This window comes from Miniopterus natalensis, chromosome 2 (genome assembly GCF_054644295.1).
Source record: "Miniopterus natalensis isolate mMinNat1 chromosome 2, mMinNat1.hap1, whole genome shotgun sequence".
NCBI lineage: Eukaryota > Metazoa > Chordata > Mammalia > Chiroptera > Miniopteridae > Miniopterus > Miniopterus natalensis.
The window spans coordinates 13,864,120-13,885,613 of NC_142082.1; the positions used below are offsets into that span (position 1 = coordinate 13,864,120).

The following is a 21,494-nucleotide window of genomic DNA, read 5'->3' on the forward strand; positions in this document are numbered from 1 at the left end:
TGTAAGCAGGAACATACAGAAACCTCACCCTGTATTTTTTCTAGGAGCAATGGCTTGATGTCTGCTACTTCAGGGTTCACGGCAACTTTATAGAATGTAACTACCAGAAATAAGGAGAATCTACTGCAATGTAGTGTAAAATGCTCCAGGGAAGGTTCCTGAACGTACCGCAGCCTTGTTCATCTTCTCTGTCAGAACAGTCTGGGTTGCCATCGCACAGCCAGCTCTTGGGGATACAGCGGGTCTTGTTGTCGCAACGCAGAGAACACTCCTCCGTGGGCTTCCAGCAGTCCCACTCGTCGGACCCATCCCAGCACTGCTGAGCGCCATCGCAGTGGTATTTCTCCTCAATGCACTTGCTTCCATCCAGACACCGAAAGACCCCTTAATGGAAAGGGCGAAAAGCTAGCACCACACGCTCAGTCAAACTGCAAGTTCAAAATTAGATTAATTCACCCTCATTCTGGACTTTGAGGGGAAAGTAGACTGCATCTTACGTGAGCTCTACACCTCTGTTGATCCATAAGTAAGCCTTAATAAAATGTTCTGGTCAATTAAGTTAGCAAGTCAGCCTAGGCTGCTACATATGGCCTTAGTTTTGTTTGGTTATTTTAATGATTGTGGTTCATTTAGGTCACTCTATGGCTCAGCCTATATTAAGGCAAATATTGGAACCTTAAGCAAATTTGAGGAAGCAATGGAGGTTCACAGAATCAGTATTCAGACAGATTGTGACTTTCGTCTATGATAATCATCTAGGGAAAGCAAGTATGATTACAATAAACACCCTGGCACTGCATACCATGCTCTTGTTCGGTGTACCTGGAACAAAAGACTGAGAAGAGGCGATGGGGACACACCTGGTCTGTTGCACAAATGGGAACAGTTCTCTTCGTCAGAGCCATCCTGACAGTCACGCCTGCCATCGCAGAGGTAGTCCCGAGAAATGCATCCCTTCCCATTCCGACAGGGGACAGAGGCGCGGGTGCAGAGTAGAGGGCGTGGGGGAGGAGGGGTAGGAGGGGTGACTGCGGCCTCTCCCTCAACCCTGGGATCTAGAATAAGCAGTTGCTTCAGAAAGTCAGTCCATTAGATTTTAGCAATGGAGATGTGCTTCCGCTGTCCCCTCCTCCAGAAAACCAGGTCATGGCTGGGTAGCTACATCTTCCTACCTCATAGGAAGAAAAAGCGAAACTGACCCAAAGCCTAGATGTGTAGAATAAGTGTGGTCCATTGCCCATCATCTGTTGGCTTTGAATTTGGGCAAATTGTTTTCTCCTTTCAGGTCTACTAACTTTAACCTTATTTTTTTCACCACCTGATGCTACATTCTGGGAATAAAAAATAAAGTAGCTTCTGAAGATAGGGACTTGTTCTGTCTGGTTCCCTGCTATAGCATCTATAGTCTAGGACAGGGACCAGCATAATGTGGACACTCATTTGTTGAGATATGTAAGTTACACTATGAAAAGTTACCAATTAATACTCTTGAGCAACTATTACAGCAACCTAACAGATTTTGCAGACTAGTCAAAACTGCATTTGTTACCAAAAAATTAACTTGACACACTTTACCATCTCAGAAATATGCCCCTATGCCTAATGCTTCGTAACACTTAAGATCAGATTAAGCCAGCCAGTGAATCAAAAAGTAAAACAGGTTAGACAAAAGAGGGAGATGAGAGACCTCTGTGGATTGGGTCCCTAAAAGAGAAATGCTTCTGTCCCTTTTCATCTCTACTCTTCCTTTGAACTTCCAGCTGCTCTGTCAGCAAAGCCCCCTGACTCCTGTGATAGGATTTCTTCTTCAGCCTCAAGATCCAAGATCAGATTTTTGGGCACTGTGCCAAAGGCTTACATGAGAAAAAAAAGTAAACCAGCCTTAATCAGGTTAATCTGAATGACAAGGTGCAGCTCCTACAGAAAGAGGGCGCTGCTTTTCTTGGTATCCACAACCCCAGAGCAGCTTCACTGTGGGTCCCCCGCAAGATGTTACTGCTACACAGAAAGGGGGTTCCTCAGTAAAATCAGTTTGGGAAACTGCTTTAGAGCAAATTCAATGGATCTCTTTACTGCCAGACTAAGAGCTATAATACGCAAATGTTTGCAAGATGATTCTCAGGAGGGGCCATAGTGTGCAGACTTCTCAAAGTATTGCTCCAGGACTTGTGTCATTTAGCAACTTTGAGAACCGTCTTAGATTCTTACTCTCCTGGGACATGGACAAGTTAAGGAGAAGGCTGCTGAATTGTGGGTTGGGACAATGCCATACAGACATAAAGATGCCCAGAATTTTGTCCTATAAAAACACCCTGAGAAGAGCCAGGTAAAGTGGATCTCAAAGAATAACCTCACAGAGGAAGACTCACCTGGAACCTCCTGGTTCTCCGCCAGGATGATCACTTTCCTTACGTTTGGCTCTTTGGACACCGAGAAGGGCTCCAGCATCTTCCTGTTCCAGACCATAAGAGCTGCTCCATTCATCGTCACCAGATAGGGCTCGTGGGCAGCTATAATGCCATCACTCCAGGTCTTGTTCAAAGTATATGTTCTATTTTTTAGGAGGCTTAGACTTTGCAACCCTAGGGAAGGGTCAAGTTCTTACAAGCTGATATAGAACAAATAACCTGTGACAGTGGGGTACAATTTGATTGAGGTTCAGTGACCCCAAATTGAAAATAAGCACAGATTCTTCCTATCAGGGTTTGTAGGTTCAGTTTTACAGTTAAAGATAGTCCAGCAAAGTATTTAAAACTCCAGGAAAGAGAGCCGCATAGGTCTGCCATGTGAGCACTCCAGATGCTAGGCCTCACGGATGACTTTTCAGTGAGGAGACTATCAAATCTGGCTACATGTTATAACTTGTACCTGTTATCAAGTTATAACTGAAGCACCTGTATTTCATTTGCAATGGAAGTTTGGTTCCATTACTTCTCCTTATAGAGGTAGAAACAAATTTTAAAAATTGTAAAAAGCTATTTATGTTATTTCTAGAATTTTCTTTTAAAATCATAGATCTAGACTTACAGATGAAAACTGAGTTTGATGTAAATGACTCGTGTCCAACTTCTAACTATGAAAATTAGAATTTGAACCTATGTCTACCTAGTTCTAAGAATAACTGGAATCATACTAAAAGCAAGACTCTCACCCATCCCCTCAAGCTTCTTCCAGTTGCACTGGCTTTGTGGTGCTTACCTAGCCCTTTGGTAGTCCAGAGGATGCTGGATGAGCCAAGGTCTAAGGCCATGTGGGTGTCTGCCGTCCAGGTGCCTCTCCAGACTTCCTGTCTGTTTTTGCCATCAAGGGTCATACTTTGCAAGTGTTTCCCACTTTCTACCCAGTAGAGCACCCTCCTCGGCCAATCGAGAAGAAGATGAAGTATAATGCTGCTTGTTCTGTACAGGGTATGTGTGTCTGGACCAGTAATCCTAGTCTTCTGAATAACACTTCTGTCACAGGGCAGCCAGAACAAGTTCCCAGTGGATATGTCCACATTTGCTGAGCAGACTGTAAGGAGGAAAGTAAGTCCCATTAGAAAGGGCACTCAAATGCCCTTCCTTACGTTTTGGGTCAAGGATAGAAGGGAAATCACTGGGGGGTGCAAAGACCAGCCTCTAATAAGCCTACACACCTCGTTTGCACGATGATTCCCCATCATGCCTACTCTGGTTCCAGCACCATATCTGTCACCTGAGCTCATTTAATCCTACAACCACCTGACAGTGTAAGACACTGCATTTTGTATATTAGATATCTAAGTGGCAAGGCTTGCATTTGAATGCAGGGCTGCAACTTCACATTCACATTCACATTCCTTCTTCTTCAAAGGTAAGGTATGAAACGCAAGCAATTACATGACAAGTGACTAGGACTGAAATTGCTATAGGGAAGCAGAAATTGAGCTAAGGTGGCATTACGACAGTGAGATGGAAGGTACAATGGACCTACAACTACCAGGTGCAGGTCACATAGGGGCCAAGTTTATAAAAGCTATTAAATGCACAGGAAATATGTGACTTAAGGTTGATGCATTAGTAAGGACAGGCGGGCCACACTTGGTTCAGTTTCTCTCTTTGTTGGGCTCTGCCATCTGCAGAGAACATGTGTGCCCTCTGGAGTTAGACTTAGCCTTGGTTCTACTCAGGTTCAAGGGTGAAATCCCAGTGCCAGGGTCAAAGAATGTTCTTTGAGCAATTCTACGCAGGCTCTTAAAGACATGCACTCTTGACTAAGACAGAATTTTGAAGCCCTCCCGTTTTTTTATTAGGAATTGCATCTGTATTTTCCAGCCTTGGTGTTCAATATGAGGACAAGATTAACACACCCAAGAGAGAACAACAAGGATGTCAGTATGCTTTGTTGCAAGGAGAAGCTGGAAGCTGGTGCTCTGTGGTTTGTAAGGAGGCCCTGAGATCTGTAAACAGGCCTAGGTAGAGGGGCTGGGCTGATTACCACCTATAAGAGGCCTGCCTGACTTTGTCAAGCTGTTCAGCCACTGTGGGTCTCCCTTACTTTTCCACAATACTTCTGACACCACACGCATGGGGTTATTCCTCCATACCATGAGATTCTGCAACACCAGCTGGGTGTCCTACAAGTCAATCCAGTTCTGACACTATGTGTCTAGAGTTAGCATCAGATCCCACAGGTTAAGAGCTCAGTCCCACAAGACTGCCCCCACTTCAGAGGCCAATCACAAGTCTCAGGTGGTCACCTGTACTCTGACCAACTTGCTCTAAATCAGGGTTCTCACAACCCCCTTCTTGGGTTCAATAATTTGATACAATGGCTCAGAGAACTTAGGAAAACACTTACTTACATTTGCTGGTTTATTATGTAGAGGATACACATGAACAGCTAGGTGAAGGGATACACAGGGGAACGCCCAGAGTCTAAGCTCGGGAGCTTCTGTCTCCATGGGGATGGTGCGCCACCCTCCCAGCACATGGCCGTGTTCACCAGCTCAGGGGCTCTTTGAATGCCATACTTTGGGGATTTTTATGGAGGCTTCATCACATTTGTGTGATTAACTCCATTTCTAGCCTATCTCTCTCTCCAGAGAATGGGGAGTAGGGCTGAAAGTTCCAAGCTTCTAATCATGGCTTGGACTTTGTGGTGACCAACCCTCACCCAGGAGCCACCAAGAATTTCCTCATTATAACCAAAGATACTATCACCTAGCAAATTCCAAGCAGTTTAGGAGCTCTGTGTCAGATGCTCCTACCACTCAAGAAATTACAAAAGTCTTAGGAGCTCTGTGCCAGGAACTTGGGACAGAGACCAATATATAATTTCACAACCACCTACCACAAGGACTGAACATTCAACACTAGAGGAAGCTCAAATGAAGTTGTCAGCCTCGTACAATTTCTTGATATAATAATTGTAACACAGAAACCAATTAGCAAAGATTAGCCAGCTGAGAGAAGGTAGCATTTTAATGAAATAGGATGTAATTCATGACCAGGGGTTTCCTAATAGCCATCAGCTGTATCACAGACCACTGTCTATTTCAGTTTCTCCAGAAAGTTCTCTGAGTCAGGTACTGGAACTCCTGAGTGCCACACACTGTGCTGCCCTCAGGACTCTGGGTAGAGTCTATTGCTTGGCAGTAACATGCATTTCAATACAGCACCTCTTTTAGTAAAGTGTATCCTTGGTACTTAGAGTACACAGAGCACACACATTCAGGGATCAAATGACTCACCCAGGAGATCAAGTCTCAGTTTTCCTTTATAAATTAGATATTTGCATTTAGGCTGAGTATAGGGAGTTAAGGGTGGGGTGTGGCATTTAGGAGTGTGGGAAGACAGAAAGTATATATTACCATATTAAGAAAATATCTTGCTAGTTCTTTCTGAAATCTGCATTGCAAATTACTTCTAAATTAGTGGAAGAAAATCTGTAATGCAAAATTGAAGTTAAAAGGTTCATTTCTATCCTACTCAGACTTAAGGCCAGAAAAAGAGAATTTTAGAAACCTTATTACTGAACCTAGGACTTCCCAAATTATGGTAGCCTTTCAACAGTCTGCACACCCCTCATGAGAACAAGAGTAAATCAGAGGCAGAATATTTCAATTAGCTAAAATATTTCAAATATTTCAATTAGCTACTCTTTGACATTAAGGTTGACTCAGATCAGGAACAGGTAGGGTTTTGTTGTTGTTGTTGTTTTGGTTTTTATTGGCCTTAGTAATTTTAGAGCCAAAAAATAAAGGACAAATCCCAAACAGCCACCCCAACTGACCTGCACGCTCTGTCCAAATCTCTTGCTTTTCTCCTGAATAGCCAGTTGAACAGAACAGATGGCCCTGGGCACTTGTCCAGTAGATGAGGTTTCTTTTCCAGTCAATATCCAGTAGATAGATGTTCCTAGGATGCTCTTGAACTAGGGTTCTCTCTATCGCCGTTCCCATAAAACCAACTTTCAACAAGTAGAGGTGCTTGCCAGAAGAAAACACTAGTTTTAAGTCTACCAGGGAAAAGGAGAGATGTGCCGTTTAACCCTTTGTCAGACAAGCCCTACGCTCCCGACTTGAGCAATGCTCCTCTCTCAAGTTGAGGCACCCCTAGAAAGGGACATTAATAAAGCTCACTCCTGAAGCACACATACAACACAAATGCCCCATCTTCCTTAGAGAAGGAGTCATTTGGGCAAATGAGAGTGTTGCTCAGCTTTCCCAAGGCACTGAGTCCTCTGAATTTCTGCTGAAAGGTGAACACAGAAGCAAGAGATTTAGGGCTGGAGCTCTGCTCCACGTGATCTGGTGATGCCATCAGATCCTTGCTTATAGCTCACAAATCTCAGTACAAAGAATTGCAAATACTATTGCCCATGTGAAGAAAAGTTACTTGGGTATTAAACCGTACATAGAATGTCCAAAATACAATTTAAGCTGAAGTCTTAAGTTTGGCATAACAGCTTATTACACCAGGATTCCATCCCATGCCTACCTGTAAATTTTGTTTTTTAAAGGTGGTTAGAACATAAACATATTTATGTAATTTATTCTTCCTAAAACCTCAATGCTCTGTAGAAAAAAGTCAAGTAATTTGCATAGAGATGTTCAATGATTATGTAGCCTTTATTTTTCAAAGACGGAACAGCAACATACAGGACTATCTTAACAATACTGAAGTAGACACTCTGTTTACAAACCTAGGTCAGAGCACACAATAGTTGCTCTTTTTGATACCAACTTAGTAGTTGTTTTTCATGTAAAACTGAGTGGTGTAAACTATTTCTTTTTCTATTTTAAAATTAATCAAACCCAAATATCCATTGATGGATAAATAAATGAACAAAATATAGTAGGTATGTGTATATATAATGGAATATTATTCAGTCTTAAAAAAGAAAGGAAATTCATCTTACAAGGTAGATGAACCATGAAGATGTTCATTAAGTGAAATAAGCCAGTCACAAAAGGAAAAATACTGTGTGATTCCGCTTGCATGAAGTACCTAGAGTAGTCAAATTCAGAAACAGAAAGTAAAATGGTGGTTGCCAGGGGCTGGGGGAGAAACAAATAGGAATTATTATTTCATGGGTATATCTTCAGTTTGGGAAGATGAAAAATTCTGGAAATGGATGGTGGTGATGGTTACATAAAAAATGTGAATGTACTTGGTGCCAATAAACTATATACTTACAATGGTTACAATGGTAAATTTCGTTGTGTATATCTTAGCACACACACAAAAACCTAATTGAGGTCTTTTGATAGCAAAACATTATCAAAGTAGGTTGTCAGTATAAACGTGATTGGTCCAAAAATGGAAGCTGCATTATTTCCAGGACTACCATAGGACGTGCCCCTGAGCCAAGCCCTTTCACCCAGCATACTTACCACTACATGTACCAGAAGGTGAAAGAGACATTCCCTCTGGACAAACACACTTATAACCCTTGGGATGGACAGGAGACAGCAGACATAAGTGGCTACAAGACCCGGGAGCACATGCTGGGTATCTGCCTATTTTAAAACAGAAACAGATCAGATATAACTTCAGATTTATTTATCCATACTAGTTCAAAAGTTAATACTCAAGGGGAGTTAAGTCATTTTAACAATGAGAGGAATCTCAACATACTTGTTACCTTCTAGGTTAGGCATGCTGACCTTTGAACTTTCGTGGTCTCCTGTCTCTCAGATAGTGAAAATTCCTATCTATATTAAGCTCAGGCTAATACAACTTCAACAGACATCGCCTTTTCCCTTAGAGTTAAGGCAAATGACTGTCTAAGTTGCTTATAGGAAGACTCTCTTAGAAGTAAATAGTGGTCTAGGGTCCCTACCTTGGTTAGTTTCTTGGACTCAATTAAGAAACATTATCTGAGTAGAATCTGACATACAATTTCAGATTAACAGAAGCTTTTAACTCCTAGTCAATGAAATTTGACTTCCTTCTAAAAGCAGAATGTTGGGCTTGGTTCAATTTTCTGTTATGAGTTGACGCTGTCAGTGAATAAGCTATTCTAGCCCTTCTATGAACAGCTTATTACCCCATTTTGTGTATTGCAGACATTAAAAATCTGGCACTACACTGAACAAGCCGAGGTACATGCTTGGAATGAGTTTCCTGGTAGATGTTTTTGTCCAGTTCATCTTATTTAGAAGTCCTGTATCAGTCTGGAATCATACCCAGAACATTTCCCCTGCCTCAAAACGGCAAGTTCCAACAACAGGCCAAGATAGTAACTTAGATACTTTCTATTTACTGTTTAGTATGCATTCTGATTCATAAGCATTTCAAAAGCGAGCCTTGGACTTACTCCTAGGCTGTTGGGATTTGTGGAGGACTGAGAAAGCAGATATGGAAGCATTTAGCAGCACCCCTCTCTCCTTTCGGGTGTGGGGTGAAGTATGAAACAGCTGGACTTTGTTTGCCCAGAAGAAAGAGTTCTCGAACACAGCCAGTCCCACTGGATCTTCATCTTCCAAGAAGATCTCAGGAAAGGTGTGCCTCCCACTGCCATCCACGTTCACCGTCTCTATGGACTGAAGGATTAGAGATCTCATGAGAGATGGAAACATTGGCAACAGGCGCTGATCATGTTAGTGCACCTCAGTTGCTTGGACGCTAATTAAACATCTTCACGTGATATCAACATGCTAGGGAGGAACTCATCTTGGATTCGTGGAGGTGAGTGCCAAGGCCAGTGTATTGAACTGCTCCTTGTACAAATTTATGTTGTACAAGAAGCTACCATAACTTATGTCTGCATCCAGACATTGCACTATATCCTTTCACTATATTCTCCAACTGCCTTCTCTTTTCAGAGAGGGGAATGAGGCACCATGAGTAGGCACAATCACGGCCAGAATTTTAATAGGATTAAAAACATGACTCCCAAGCCTATGCTTTAGCCACCATGACTTTTAATTTGATGCTTCCAAAAATGAAATAACATGAACTGTAATATTAAGAACTAGAAATAAGAATAGAAGGCCCTGAAGTACCAAAATAACCATATACTCTCAAGAAGTGCTCTGCCATCTTACAAGGTTTTGTATCCTAGGTACAACATAGAACATGACCTAAGATACCAGGATACAATACCAGGAAATTCCAGTGCTAAGTTTGGCTGTGGAGTGTTTAAGAAAGTCACACTAAGTCTTCCAGCCTATGCTGATATAGTCTGGATCTGCCTAAAGATACCGGTCAATTATAATGCTTTTCTCAGTTTTTAGGGCCAGAAGATGCTCCACTGAGTTGATACAAGACTTTAGAGAATTTTGTACTTACCCATAGTCATCCCAAGCTCCCACTAAAAGGGTTTACCTTTTCCTCCTGACCTCTCTACAGTACCTCTTTATATTTACTGATCCAGTAGAGCCTGCCAGTCACATGGTCAAGTGTCAGTCCTACAGGCTCCTCCATGTTTACAATCGCAAGCGCCTTCCTATCAGAGCCATCCATCCCTGCAGTTTCAATAGTCCTCATGCCTTTCTCACCTCGATTTACCCAATACAAGTACCTGAGGAAAGCAAAAGCACAAGGTGTTAGAGAACCTCCTCGGCTGCACATACATTATTCTGAACAGCCAGGCTCCCTCAGCTTTCATATAGGCCTCATATCATTGCACTGCTAGGAATGCTGGAGATTTCTGCTCCTAGACTTTGAGAAGTTTGACTCCATATATTCAATTTAGACTTTAAAATTGAGATTTTTTTTTTGGAGCAAATGAGACCTAGGTTGAAAAGGTAGTATTCTCTCGTCAACTTAAATATCTAAGATAAGCGATGATTTTGGATATAATCCAAAAAAAACACTACTTACTTCTTTGCAGGAAAAACGATTAGCTGCTCTGGCACAAGATCCTTTTCCAAGATTCTGACGTAGCCTCTGCCATCACTTAAACCAGCACAGATGACCCTTGCAAAGCTGCTAGCCCAATACAGCTGTCCGGTGAACCAGTCCAAAGACACACTGTTCACTGTTTTAAGTTCTGGGGACACAGGAGAGAGTATTATGTTCCTGTATTCTTCTACACCCATCTTAGCTTGAAAAAAGAGACTCAGACACAACTCTTCTACAGCTTCTGATTTCAAGCTGTACAGTGAGGCAAACAGGATACAGGGAGTGACTGTAGGGTGTCTGCAATGCACACTGGGTAGTAGGGAAAGAGAAAGACCTTAGCAGCATAACCAAGGACTCCAAGATACTATAAGTTCAGTTTGGGGCAATATTTATTATAGAGGTCTCAGATGAGTTGTCACGAATTCTACCTTTTCCCTGCTATCAGAGGGCTTCTGTGTGCCCAGGACTGTGCTAAGCATTTCTTCACAGGCACTGTCTGCTTTAATCCCCATTCTTACACAGTGAGGCAAGTGCTATTACCCTCATCTTACGGAGGGTGGCCCAAGGGGTTAACAGCTTACTCCAGGTCACATACCCAGTGATGGGGCTGAGACTAACCTTGGCCTAATTCCATGTCCCAAAACCTACATTAATTCTACAAAGCTCCTGTAGAGCATACAAACTACAAGTCTCATCTTAAATTGGGATTTTATGTACCGCCATGATTCATGATAAGTGAATCATAGAGGAAGGTTTCTGGATGAATACATATGCTTCTTACACCATGATTAAGTAGCTTTAAGAAGCTAAGGCTCTTAACATCAAGAAATATACCTGGATAGAGAGGAACAAAGTTTGGCTTTCCAAGGACAAACACATTTAAGACTTTGTCTACCCAAAAGTACATGCTTCTCTCGAGATCATATGCAACAGATGTAGGCCTCGATTTTATAGGTATCAGAGTTTCATAGATGCCTGTTCTTCGATCCAGGATACCAAGCTCTCGACCTGCTGCTATGAGAATTCTCACAGCACCATCTGCAATAGAAGTAGAAGTGATGGCACAGTACCTTGAAACTTTCTTTCACGCCTTTCTCTTTAACTGAAGATGTTGTCTGATTTCCCATGCCAACATCTACTTATCCCTGAAGTCTGGACTAAAGCACATCCAGAGGAGATCTAGTTGACCACCATAAGTTTCAACTCCTCCTCTGAACTCCAGCACATCAAAACTCATCTTTGGAACTCTTCTGCCTTATTTGATTTGATTCAGCCTTTCTCCTCACATAGACAGGAGTCCTCTCTAAGCTTCATACAGAGGAGCCAAGTAATTAACTGTCCCATCATTAAAGAAGCACAGGCCAAAGTAAGAATATATCGATTGGGTTTCTGGAGCACCTAGCTGTACAGCTGATAGAATAACTAAGTCATTCTAAAGACACTTAATAGCAACTGACACTCACATTGGCTAAGAAATGTTATAACAGCAGCTTCTTTATGGAAAGAATAAAAACACCTCTAACACTAGACCTTAAAGTGAACCTTCTATATCACTTTTACTTAAAATTACTGCTAAGAATAGAGCAGGAGCTAGGCTTTGCTTTGGGTATCGGAACTCACCTGTAACTTGACAGTTGGTGCCATTGTAGAGCTGGTAACCTTGAATACACCCACAGAAGTAAGAACCTGGCGTATTATGACACAGCTGGTCACAAGGACTGTATGCCATAGAGCATTCATCTACATCTAATGACAGAGAGCCAAAAGTTAGCAAATGCCCACGAACCCACTTATTTTTGTTGTTTTGGGCCACTTTTCAGATGCTCATTGGACATGTATTATGTGGAAGTCGCTGTGCCAGACACTGGAATAGACAGTCCTTTCCTCCATAGAATTCCCATGTACATGAATATAATTCAGCAGAAACATCGATATAGGGACCCTAGATGTTTGGTTGGTACAGAATACTGTTATCCTAGAAAGATTCTTAGGGATGTGTCACTTGTCAGGCCAGGCAGGATGACAAGTGTTGGGGCCTATTGTGCCTGAGACATCTCAACCAAGGTGATGGAAAGGTTTAAGCCCCATAGGTATAACTGGCAGAAGTTAAATTAGGTATAATTATTTCCTCAAAGCCAGATAGCAGGAACCCTTTAGAATATGAGTCATAGGATTAAGAGAGATTAAAAAAAATTTTTTTTAAGCAGGAAGGAATATGGTTCCTTGCGGGCATTGCCAGGAAAAATTGTTCCTCCAAATCCACAGGGTCCTAAAGTAGAATAATGCCTTCCTAGCCCAGAGAAAGGATAATCAATATATGACTACAAGTCAAGCTCAGTGGCTAATCAATCACTACAATGAGCCTTAACCCAAGAAGGATGCTGCAGGAGTCTGGGCGTGTGTGTAAAACCCAGATCCCTCCAAGGTCATGACCAGATACTGACTTCATGCTTCTAATGAAGGATTAATAAATTTAGTTGTCTTAACTAAAATAGGCTCATTTAGCCCAGCCAGGCGTGGCTCAGCAGTTGAGCGTCGACCTAGGATCCAGGTGATCAGGGTTTGATTCCCGGTCAGGGCACATGCCTGGGTTGCGGGCTCGATCCCCAGTCAGGGGCGTGCAGGAGGCAGCCGATCAATGACTCTCTCATCACTGATGTTTCTCTCTCTCTCTCCCTCTCCTTTCCTCTCTCTGAAATCAATAAAGATATATTTAAAATAATAATAATAATAATAAAATAAAATAGGCTCATTACAATTCTTGATGAATTCTTAATATGAAAGTAATTGTTGAATGTCACTCTGATGCTATCTAAAAAACGGGGGCCTTTCCTCTTACATCCTTTCTGCCTAAGTGGGTAGGATTGCAGGTGGAACCCATGAAGAGAGAGGAAGCTACTAAACAGGGGACAATGCCCAGGCTCAGGGTGGCAGGGCTGATACATCCTTTTGGAAAAAGCATCAAGACAATAAGTCTTCCACCTTCCTAATCATATTTTAGCCTAAAATACTGTCTTATATTTTTATGGACAAGTGCTACAAAGTAATAGCCCTTTTCAGATTATTACTGAATTGTGAAGATACCTGAAATTTGTTTTTGTCCTTCTGGAATCATAATCCCATTTTACAAAGGGGAAAAGCGAGACCTGAAGGACTGAGTAACTGAGAGAAGACCAGCTAGGAGGAACAAGAAAGGATAAACCCAAATGGGATCTCGCTTCAGAATCTGCCCTGCAGCCCATGCCAGCGGACCTCGGGCATGGCCATGAAGTGACAAGTATATCCACTCATGGCAGAAACCCTTAAGCCCCATAAAAGAAAGCTGCTAAATCCAACATTTTCTCATTAGTCAACGGTTCACATGCAGTTCCCACAAAAAGAGGGTGATAACAAGCACTGGAAAGGATAGAGAAATTGGAATCCTTGTGCATTGCTGGTGGAATGTCAAATGGTAGTCATTCTGGAAAATGGTTTGACAGTCCCTTAAAAAGTTAAATTGAACCCAGAATTTACCATATAATCAATCCAGCAGCTCCATTTCTGGTGTATACCCCAGAGATCTGAAAGCAAGGACTCAAACAGATCCTTGTACACCAATGTTCATAGCAGCATTATCCACAACAGCCAACAGGTGGAAACAACCCAAGAGCCCATGAAGAGATGAATGGGTAAAAAATGTGCTCTATTCAAACAATGGAGTATTATTTGGCTTTATAAAGGAAAAAGTCTGATACATGCTACAACATGGATGAATTTTAAAGACATGCTAAGTGAATAAGCCAGGCACAATAGGACAAATATTATATGATCCCACTTATATGTGGTACTGGACTATAAACAAATTCATAGAGACAAAGTCCACTGAGGTCGTCACGGGGCGGGGGAAGGGGCCTGAGGAGTTCTTATTGAAGGGGTACAGTTTCTATTGGGAATGATGAAAAAGTCCTGGAAATGGATATTGGGGAGGGTTGCACAACACTGTGAATGCAGTTGATGCCACTGAATTGTACACTTAGAAATGGTAAATTTTATTTTATGTGTATTTCAAACAATAAAAACTTTTTTTAAAAACGTGAGTCGAATGAATTCTGACCTCTGCAGCTCTGACCATCCAGCTGCAGCTGCCACCCAGTCGCACAGGAACACCGGACACCCCAGCTGGTGTCGCTGCACTGCCCCTCACAGCCCCCGTTGGCCAGAGAGCAGTTTTTACCTGGGAGAGACAGGACAGCGATCAGCACAGTTGAACCGGGTAAAGAGCAAACGTTTTATAAACCATATTATGTCATAACCCTCTATACTTATATGAGGACTAGAGACTGGTTAATAACTTTTCCCCTGGCCTCTTAACCAGGAATGCAGAAGATTTGGGAGAAGACTGTAGAAAAGGGAAAGTTAGGAATCACAAAGCAGGCAAAGAATCTCTTTCTAGGAACAGTCAGGACAATTTCAAGTGTTGGCATATTGTCCACCCATGGAGGGACCAGCACCTCTTCTCTATTTTGTCTAGAATCTATGGGCAACTGGAACCCCTTACCTTAGGAAGTGATATAAAAACTTACTAATCCCAATGAATTATCTATAGAGGACCAGAACCTGTACTTTGTCCCATTGTTTATATTCTTAGTATCTGTTTTAGTAAAAAGCTTCTTTTGCAGCCTTTAACAGTACTAAAGAGTTTCCTCATCCATGTCTAAGCAACATTTGGAGGGAAAAGAATATGAGAAAAATGCTGAAATGACCTAGGGATGCCCACTTTCCCTCCACCCCAACTCGAAGCAGTGGTGATTTTTACTGGGAGGACCACAGGTTTAAAAGCTGGAGCTGCTTGCTCAGTGGCTGCCTCACCTGGAAATGGCCTTCCCCAGTCTTTCCTTTGTTAAAGCCTTAGAGAATTTGCCATTTTATCTTGAACAAATGATTTGCTTCTCAGTGGCAAAGCCTTTGTTCCTTATTCCAGAATTTTCTGAGCAACATAGTCTGAGGGGCTCAAGCCTGTTTCCCTAAAGCTACACCATGAAAATAACTCAAAGTGCTATATCTCAGGTAGCATTTGCTCGCTCAGGAAACCAAAGCCAAGGGGTGGAACTTGCAAAATGTAAGGGGTCCATCACTGAAGGGTAACTGCTTGTGTAGGAGTTTCAGTCCCAGTGTTCTCCAAGAGAGTGGCCCGGATGATAACTAAGGCACTGAGTCATTTAATCCCAACCTCCCCCTCCCTCGTAGAGCCAAGCTATTGGTTTCTTACCACATGTAGTGGGTTCGTCAGTTCCATCCGCACAGTCTGCTTCCCCATCACACATCAGGGATCCCAGAACGCATCTCCCTTTATCACATCTAACCATGCCCTCTGGACAGGGAGCTGTGAGGAAAGCAAGCATTCTCGTTCACTAATAACCATGGGCAGAGGAGAAACAGAGATCTCATACTGGGGAAGGTGGGAATATTTCTACAACCCAAAGCAAGTCTAGGTAGGGAAGAAAGTTTTATTTTTTTAAGCAAAGTTTCCAGGAAATTGGGACTTAAGACATAATAACAAAGATGTTAGGATCTCTGGTCACTGGATTGAAATAGTATTAAAACTGAATTGAACTATTAAATAGTTCTAATTAAAATGGAATTAAAGTCAGTCAACACTAGCCCTAAAAGATGTATTCTCTTAAGAAACTAGGTCTATACTTTATTATAGAAAAGTTGCAGTCTGAATATATTTGATATTGCAGATTTAACTTTAGGAAGGAAAGACGGCATGGGAGTGAGTTTCACGGAGAAGTAGGAGGTTCCACCAGATTGTGCATGTGGGCCAGGAAAAGGAATGTGGCACCTGCCCAGTTCTTTGGGGGGGTTCCCTTTAATGAAGGTTCTTCCCCTTCCATAATTTACTACACAGGATGGGAGGCACCTGTTAGGGGCTCTGGGCAATGGCCATAACTGAACTGTGGGAACATTCTAGGCAATGCTTCGAGTGTCCATTGCAGAGTTACTATTCAAGCACTGCTCTATGTTTCCATGGGTAACTAAATCTAGGCTATTGCTAGGAAACATCCTGTTTTTAGATATGAGGTTTTAGTCTCAGGCACAGGAATTAAAATGCAACTTTTCCTTTTTTAAGCTGTTTCCAGGAAATTGGGACTTAAGATTTAACGACAAAGATTGAATTGCAGAAAGCAGCCCCCCCCCCCCCCCCACCCCAGCAACCTTCCCTTTAAATGAAAGGCGGAGGGCAAGACTCACCACAGGCACCCTCGTCGGAGGAGTCACCACAGTCATTGACGCCGTTACACTTCCAGCTCTCCATGACACACACCTTGTTCTGGCATTGCCACTGCCCAGCCAGGCAATGGTCCCGGGGGCAGTGTGCTTTGTCAGAGCCGTCTGCACAGTCCTCATGGCTGTCGCAGAGTTCCCAAGCATCGCGGCACCCAGAGTCACCTGAACACTGGACTTTTTGGTCTGGACACGCTGTCAGTATCTCTAAAAGACAAGAGCTGGTCAGGGAGATAGAATGCTGGACACTACAGCCTTGTTTATTGACGGATTTATGGTTTGCTCATGGACTCTGCCTACAGAAAACCAAGAATTGAAATGGGTGGTAGTCACTGGAGATATGGCCACAACTTCGTATGCTGAAGTTTCACCCCAAAGAACTTAGAAAAAAAGTCAATAAAGCTAATATTCTTTTTTATTTTAGGTAATTTTGAAGAATGGAAAAGTGGGTAAAAATGTCACCTGTAACACCAGAGACAATTTAACAGCTGTGTTTGGCACTCAGGGTGTAAGGCTACTGAGTGCCTCGCCTGCTTCGCCTAATACTGTAGATAATTCTCAATGATGTGAGTAAACAGAGACTATGACTCATGAAAAAGGAAGGTGTCCATACCACAGTTAACCTCATCGGAGCCATCTAAGCAGTCGCCGACACCGTCGCAGAGCCAGCTAAGAGAAATGCACTTCCCGTCATCACACTGCCAGGCTCGTGGGTGTCCACGACACGTTTCCTCTGGGCCAGCAGAAGTGTTCAAGGAGAGGCAGGAAGGAAGAGGTATTTGTCAGGCTCTAGCAGCTTTTAAGGTGGGGCTTCATCTTAACCTCTTTAATTAGCTATGGAATAATTAATTCCTGATTTACCGCTGGAGTCAACCCCAAACTTGCCTGTTCTCTTCATGTTACCCCTGATGATACAACTGTACCCTTACCTTACCAAGGGACTGTCACCTAGCAGGTTAATAAAGCTTACCCCCCCCCATTCTTCCAGAACACTATCACCCAGGAAGACTTTCTGTGACAACAGAAGCCTTTTACATCTGTGCTGTCCAGAATGATGGCCGCTAGTCACATGTGGCTGTTGAGCACTTGAAATGTGGTCAGGATGACAAAAGAACTGAATTTATTTTATTTAATCTATTTAAATAAATGTAAATCACCACATGTGGCTAGTTGGCCCCCTTTTACAGGTTGACTTCTTTGAACTCCTTTGACGTTTGAGACTATATTAAGATCGAAAACCTGTGAAATGTTAGTTTTTGGTTTAATTAGACCTTTAAATATTTCCACCTAAGTATGCCTATTGGCAGAAGCTGGTATAAATAGAAATAATAGAAATAGAAATATAGAAATAGAAACAGAAATGTAAAAGGAAAAATATAAATATAAACACAAATACAAATACAAATATAAATATATGATACCCATAAACTTGGGGAACTGGGGTGAAGTGTGGGGGGCATAGCACAAGGCATTTCTGTAAGTATGAACTTTTATTCTAACCTGTAATACTGCTCACTTTAATATCAAAGGTTCCATATTAAATTATGGTAAGTGACCCCCAGGAATGTGCACGCACGTAGAGCAAAGGACTTTAAGCCTCACCAAGTACTTCGGGGGCAGGTTGCCTCCTTTAATGAGGAGTTCTCTCCATATCCACTGCGTAGGTTGTGAGGCATCTGTTAGGAGGCTTTCCTCGCACACAGGTGCGCATGCGTCCCTTCTGGGGCCTTGAGAACTTTCAGCTCAGAAGCACTTGAGCCTTATTTCAGCAAGACATTTACCAAGTGGCTAACTTGGCTTCCATGATGCCGTAGCTCTTTTTGTATTCATTTTGCAAAGTTGTTTTTTAGTTGTATAAAATCTCTAAGCATATAAAAGTTGAACTAGTTTATTGTATATGAAAGTAATTGTGTGCACTGGGATCAGCAAGGGTTTCCTATAAAGGAATGTCTGTATTATTGCAGTTTGAGTAACTGCCACGGATGTTTAAGCCTGAATTTCAGGAGCCAGGTTTTTGCTGGATTTTCTATCCCAGCCAGCCTTCTATTTGTTTGGATAACAGTGGTGCCAACATTTAAAGGCATCCCTAACCTTACCCACTGAAAGCCTGCAACAACGCAGGACATTTCTGAATGCCCCCTAAGAGGGTGAAACCATGAGAACTGACACTGTCGCTGCTGGCCAAGTGCATAGCAGTAAGGGCCAGACATGGACGGGTACATGATCCAGCAGAGAAAAGTGCTCACCACACTGCTCGTCGGTCCCATCAGGGCACTCCTGCTCTCCATTGCAGAGCCAGGCCACAGGAATGCACCTGTCACCACACGCAGCTTGCCTGGTCATGTTACACTGCGCTTCATCTGCATTGGGTGACCAAGAAGCAAAACCGTGAGAGTTCCTGGCTTCCTTGGGCACGAGAGAGCTCCTTTCCATAAGCTGCAGCCAAAGGTTGTTTTGGAAGATCTTCCTTCAACTAATACCCAGGAGAACAATAGGGGGTTCGGTACCCTAAAAACCCTCAGAGTTCAGCAGTGTTGATCCCTGGGAACCGTGCTTTCTGCTGTTTGGTGTCGCTGCTGAGTGCTGCCATCTGCCTGCCTGCTTTCCTATTAGGGGGCGGACTTACACACACTACTTCTTCCAGCTCTGGTTCAGTCTTAAAGACTCCGGGTCTGAATAGTTGCAAGTTTATTGATCTAAATTTAAAGTGCTTGCCTCTAGCGTACTTTCAGACGTGTGCAGATACATCTTAAAATGAGGTTAGAGTTTTGGGTCCTACATACCATCTTTATAAGAATGTGTCTAACAGCCTGGTTACAAAACTGTAAGTTTTCAGTGATTTGCACACGACTGACTTACATTATCAATTTCAGTCATGAACTTACGTTTACCAACCTTGAATGATTAATAGTCCAAAATAAGCCTGTGAGTAAACAAGAAACTTACGTATAAACATAGTTATTTACGTATTAAATTTATGGTAGCTTTCTCAGAGTCTGTCAATATACAGAGCACAGTGGTCAGGGCCTGTCCCAATCAGACATTATAAAGGTGTCTTCCTACCAGAAGGCACTGGAAAGCACCACTTAGTAAAACACACCAGTAACTTAAACCCTATTTCAGGAGTGGCACCAACAGACCCCACAGAGCAAGGGCATCCTGCCGCGGCTGAGCTGCTCCACCTGGTGAGGCCCAGATCCTGATGGTTAGTTAGCATCCCTCCTGGAAAACAAACCGCTGAGCTGCTCCACCTGGTGAGGCCCAGATCCTGATGGTTAGTTAGCATCCCTCCTGGAAAACACACCTCTGAGCTGCTCCACCTGGTGAGGCCCAGATCCTGATGGTTAGTTAGCATCCCTCCTGGAAAACACACCTCTGAGCTGCTCTACCTGGTGAGGCCCAGATCCTGATGGTTAGTTAGCATCCCTCCTGGAAAACACACCTCTGAGCTACTCCACCTGGTGAGGCCCAGATCCTGATGGTTAGTTAGCATCCCTCCTGGAAAACAAACTGCTGAGCTCCACCTGGTGAGGCCCAGATCCTGATGGTTAGTTAGCATCCCTCCTGGAAAACACACCTCTGAGCTGCTCCACCTGGTGAGGCCCAGATCCTGACGGTTAGTTAGCATCCCTCCTGGAAAACAACTCAGGTGCTAAGTGGCACCTCCTCCAAACTGCTTAGCGGCACGTGGACCAAGGAAGGGTCCCCATCAGCTGAAATGATTACAGCCTGCGGTCCACCCAGGGCCCGATCAGGAGGACCGGGCAGGTCTGCAGGTCGGGTGGTTTGACGGACGCTGGGCCTCCTGCCCTTGGCTAAGTCCCCAGCCGCCGGCCCCTGGGAGCTGCGGGCGTCCAGTCCCGCGGGGACGGACGCGGCTCTGCTCTGCGCGGGGTCCTGCCCAAACCCGAGCGGCGTCCAGAGCCGCAGGACGCTTTCTGGCTGCGCTTCCCTCCCCGCCCCGCCGGGTTTTCTGGGGCGCGGCTCCGAGCCCCGTCCCGGCCTCCGAGTGGCTCGTCTGCTGCTGGGAAACTCCCAGCGATGGGCCCCCCAGAACCCGGCTGAACGCGGTCCCGCTGGCCTGGACGTTGGGGACAGGGGGAGCCTAGGAGGGGGTGCGCCCCCTCCGCTGCGGCACGAGCTCCCTCTCCCGCCGCCTGAGGACAGGGGAGGGCACCGATCGCCCGCGAGACCGACCCCCGCCACCCCGCCGGGCGGGCCCCGCGGCTCACCCGCCGCCCTCAGAAGGTCATAGCAGGCGCGCGGGGGGGGGGGGGCGCACTCAGCGAGGGTCCCCCAAGCTCTCCTCCGCCCCCGCGGCGCCCCCTGCCCCCTGCAGCGCGGGGTGCGGTCCCTCCCGGGGCGCCCCGCCCGCGGGCCCCACTCACCGGCCGCGGAGCCCTCGAGGCCGCCCAGCGCCGCCAGCACCCGCGGCAGGAGCAGGAGGAGCGCCCGGCGACCCATGGCCCGGGAGGGGACAGGGCGCGGGACCCCGAGCTGCGCGCCGGTGCCTCCGGGCGGGAGCCGCGCGTCCGACGGAGCCCCGGGAGCGCAGCGCGGGGGCGCCCGGGGCGGGCTCGCTCCCGGCTCCCGCCGCTCAGGGGCCGCCGGTGGGGGTGGGGGTGGGGGTCTGGGAGGAACCCGCGCCGCCGCTCCCGGGGGCGCCGCCTGGGGAGGGGCGGGGGCTGCGGGACCGCGCGGCTGCCGTCGGCCCCTCGGGGCTCCTGGGCGCGGGGCGGGGCGGGGGCGCAGACGCGGAGAATCAGGGCCGGGCAGCGCCGCTTCACTAGGGCTCCTCAAACTTTTATTTGCCCGGTAATCGCCTAGAAATCTTAACACGCAGGCTCCAGTCCTGCGGATCTGGGGGGGGGGGGGTCTGAGATGCTAATAAATTCATAGGTGATGCCTTTGCTGCTG

At 44.8% G+C, this 21,494-nt stretch overlaps 1 protein-coding gene across 1 annotated transcript in view; it reads right to left on the minus strand.

The window, feature by feature from the left end:
* LOC107534086 (low-density lipoprotein receptor-related protein 2-like) overlaps positions 1-19,027 on the minus strand; it is a 36,130-nt gene extending 17,103 nt beyond the window's left edge. Inside the window, exons 1-16 of the mRNA XM_016209060.2 lie at positions 18,824-19,027; positions 17,191-17,310; positions 16,545-16,784; positions 15,559-15,672; positions 14,404-14,523; positions 11,931-12,056; positions 11,145-11,348; positions 10,290-10,458; positions 9,819-9,987; positions 8,782-9,007; positions 7,856-7,981; positions 6,253-6,477; positions 3,199-3,510; positions 2,370-2,582; positions 861-1,055; positions 169-384 (exon numbers count right to left, since the gene is read on the minus strand). Coding sequence (XP_016064546.2) covers positions 169-384; positions 861-1,055; positions 2,370-2,582; positions 3,199-3,510; positions 6,253-6,477; positions 7,856-7,981; positions 8,782-9,007; positions 9,819-9,987; positions 10,290-10,458; positions 11,145-11,348; positions 11,931-12,056; positions 14,404-14,523; positions 15,559-15,672; positions 16,545-16,784; positions 17,191-17,310; positions 18,824-19,010 — 2,962 coding nt within the window. The 5' untranslated portion in view covers positions 19,011-19,027. The remainder of the gene's footprint in view (positions 1-168; positions 385-860; positions 1,056-2,369; positions 2,583-3,198; positions 3,511-6,252; positions 6,478-7,855; positions 7,982-8,781; positions 9,008-9,818; positions 9,988-10,289; positions 10,459-11,144; positions 11,349-11,930; positions 12,057-14,403; positions 14,524-15,558; positions 15,673-16,544; positions 16,785-17,190; positions 17,311-18,823) is intronic.
* Between the last annotated feature and the right edge of the window lie 2,467 nt (positions 19,028-21,494).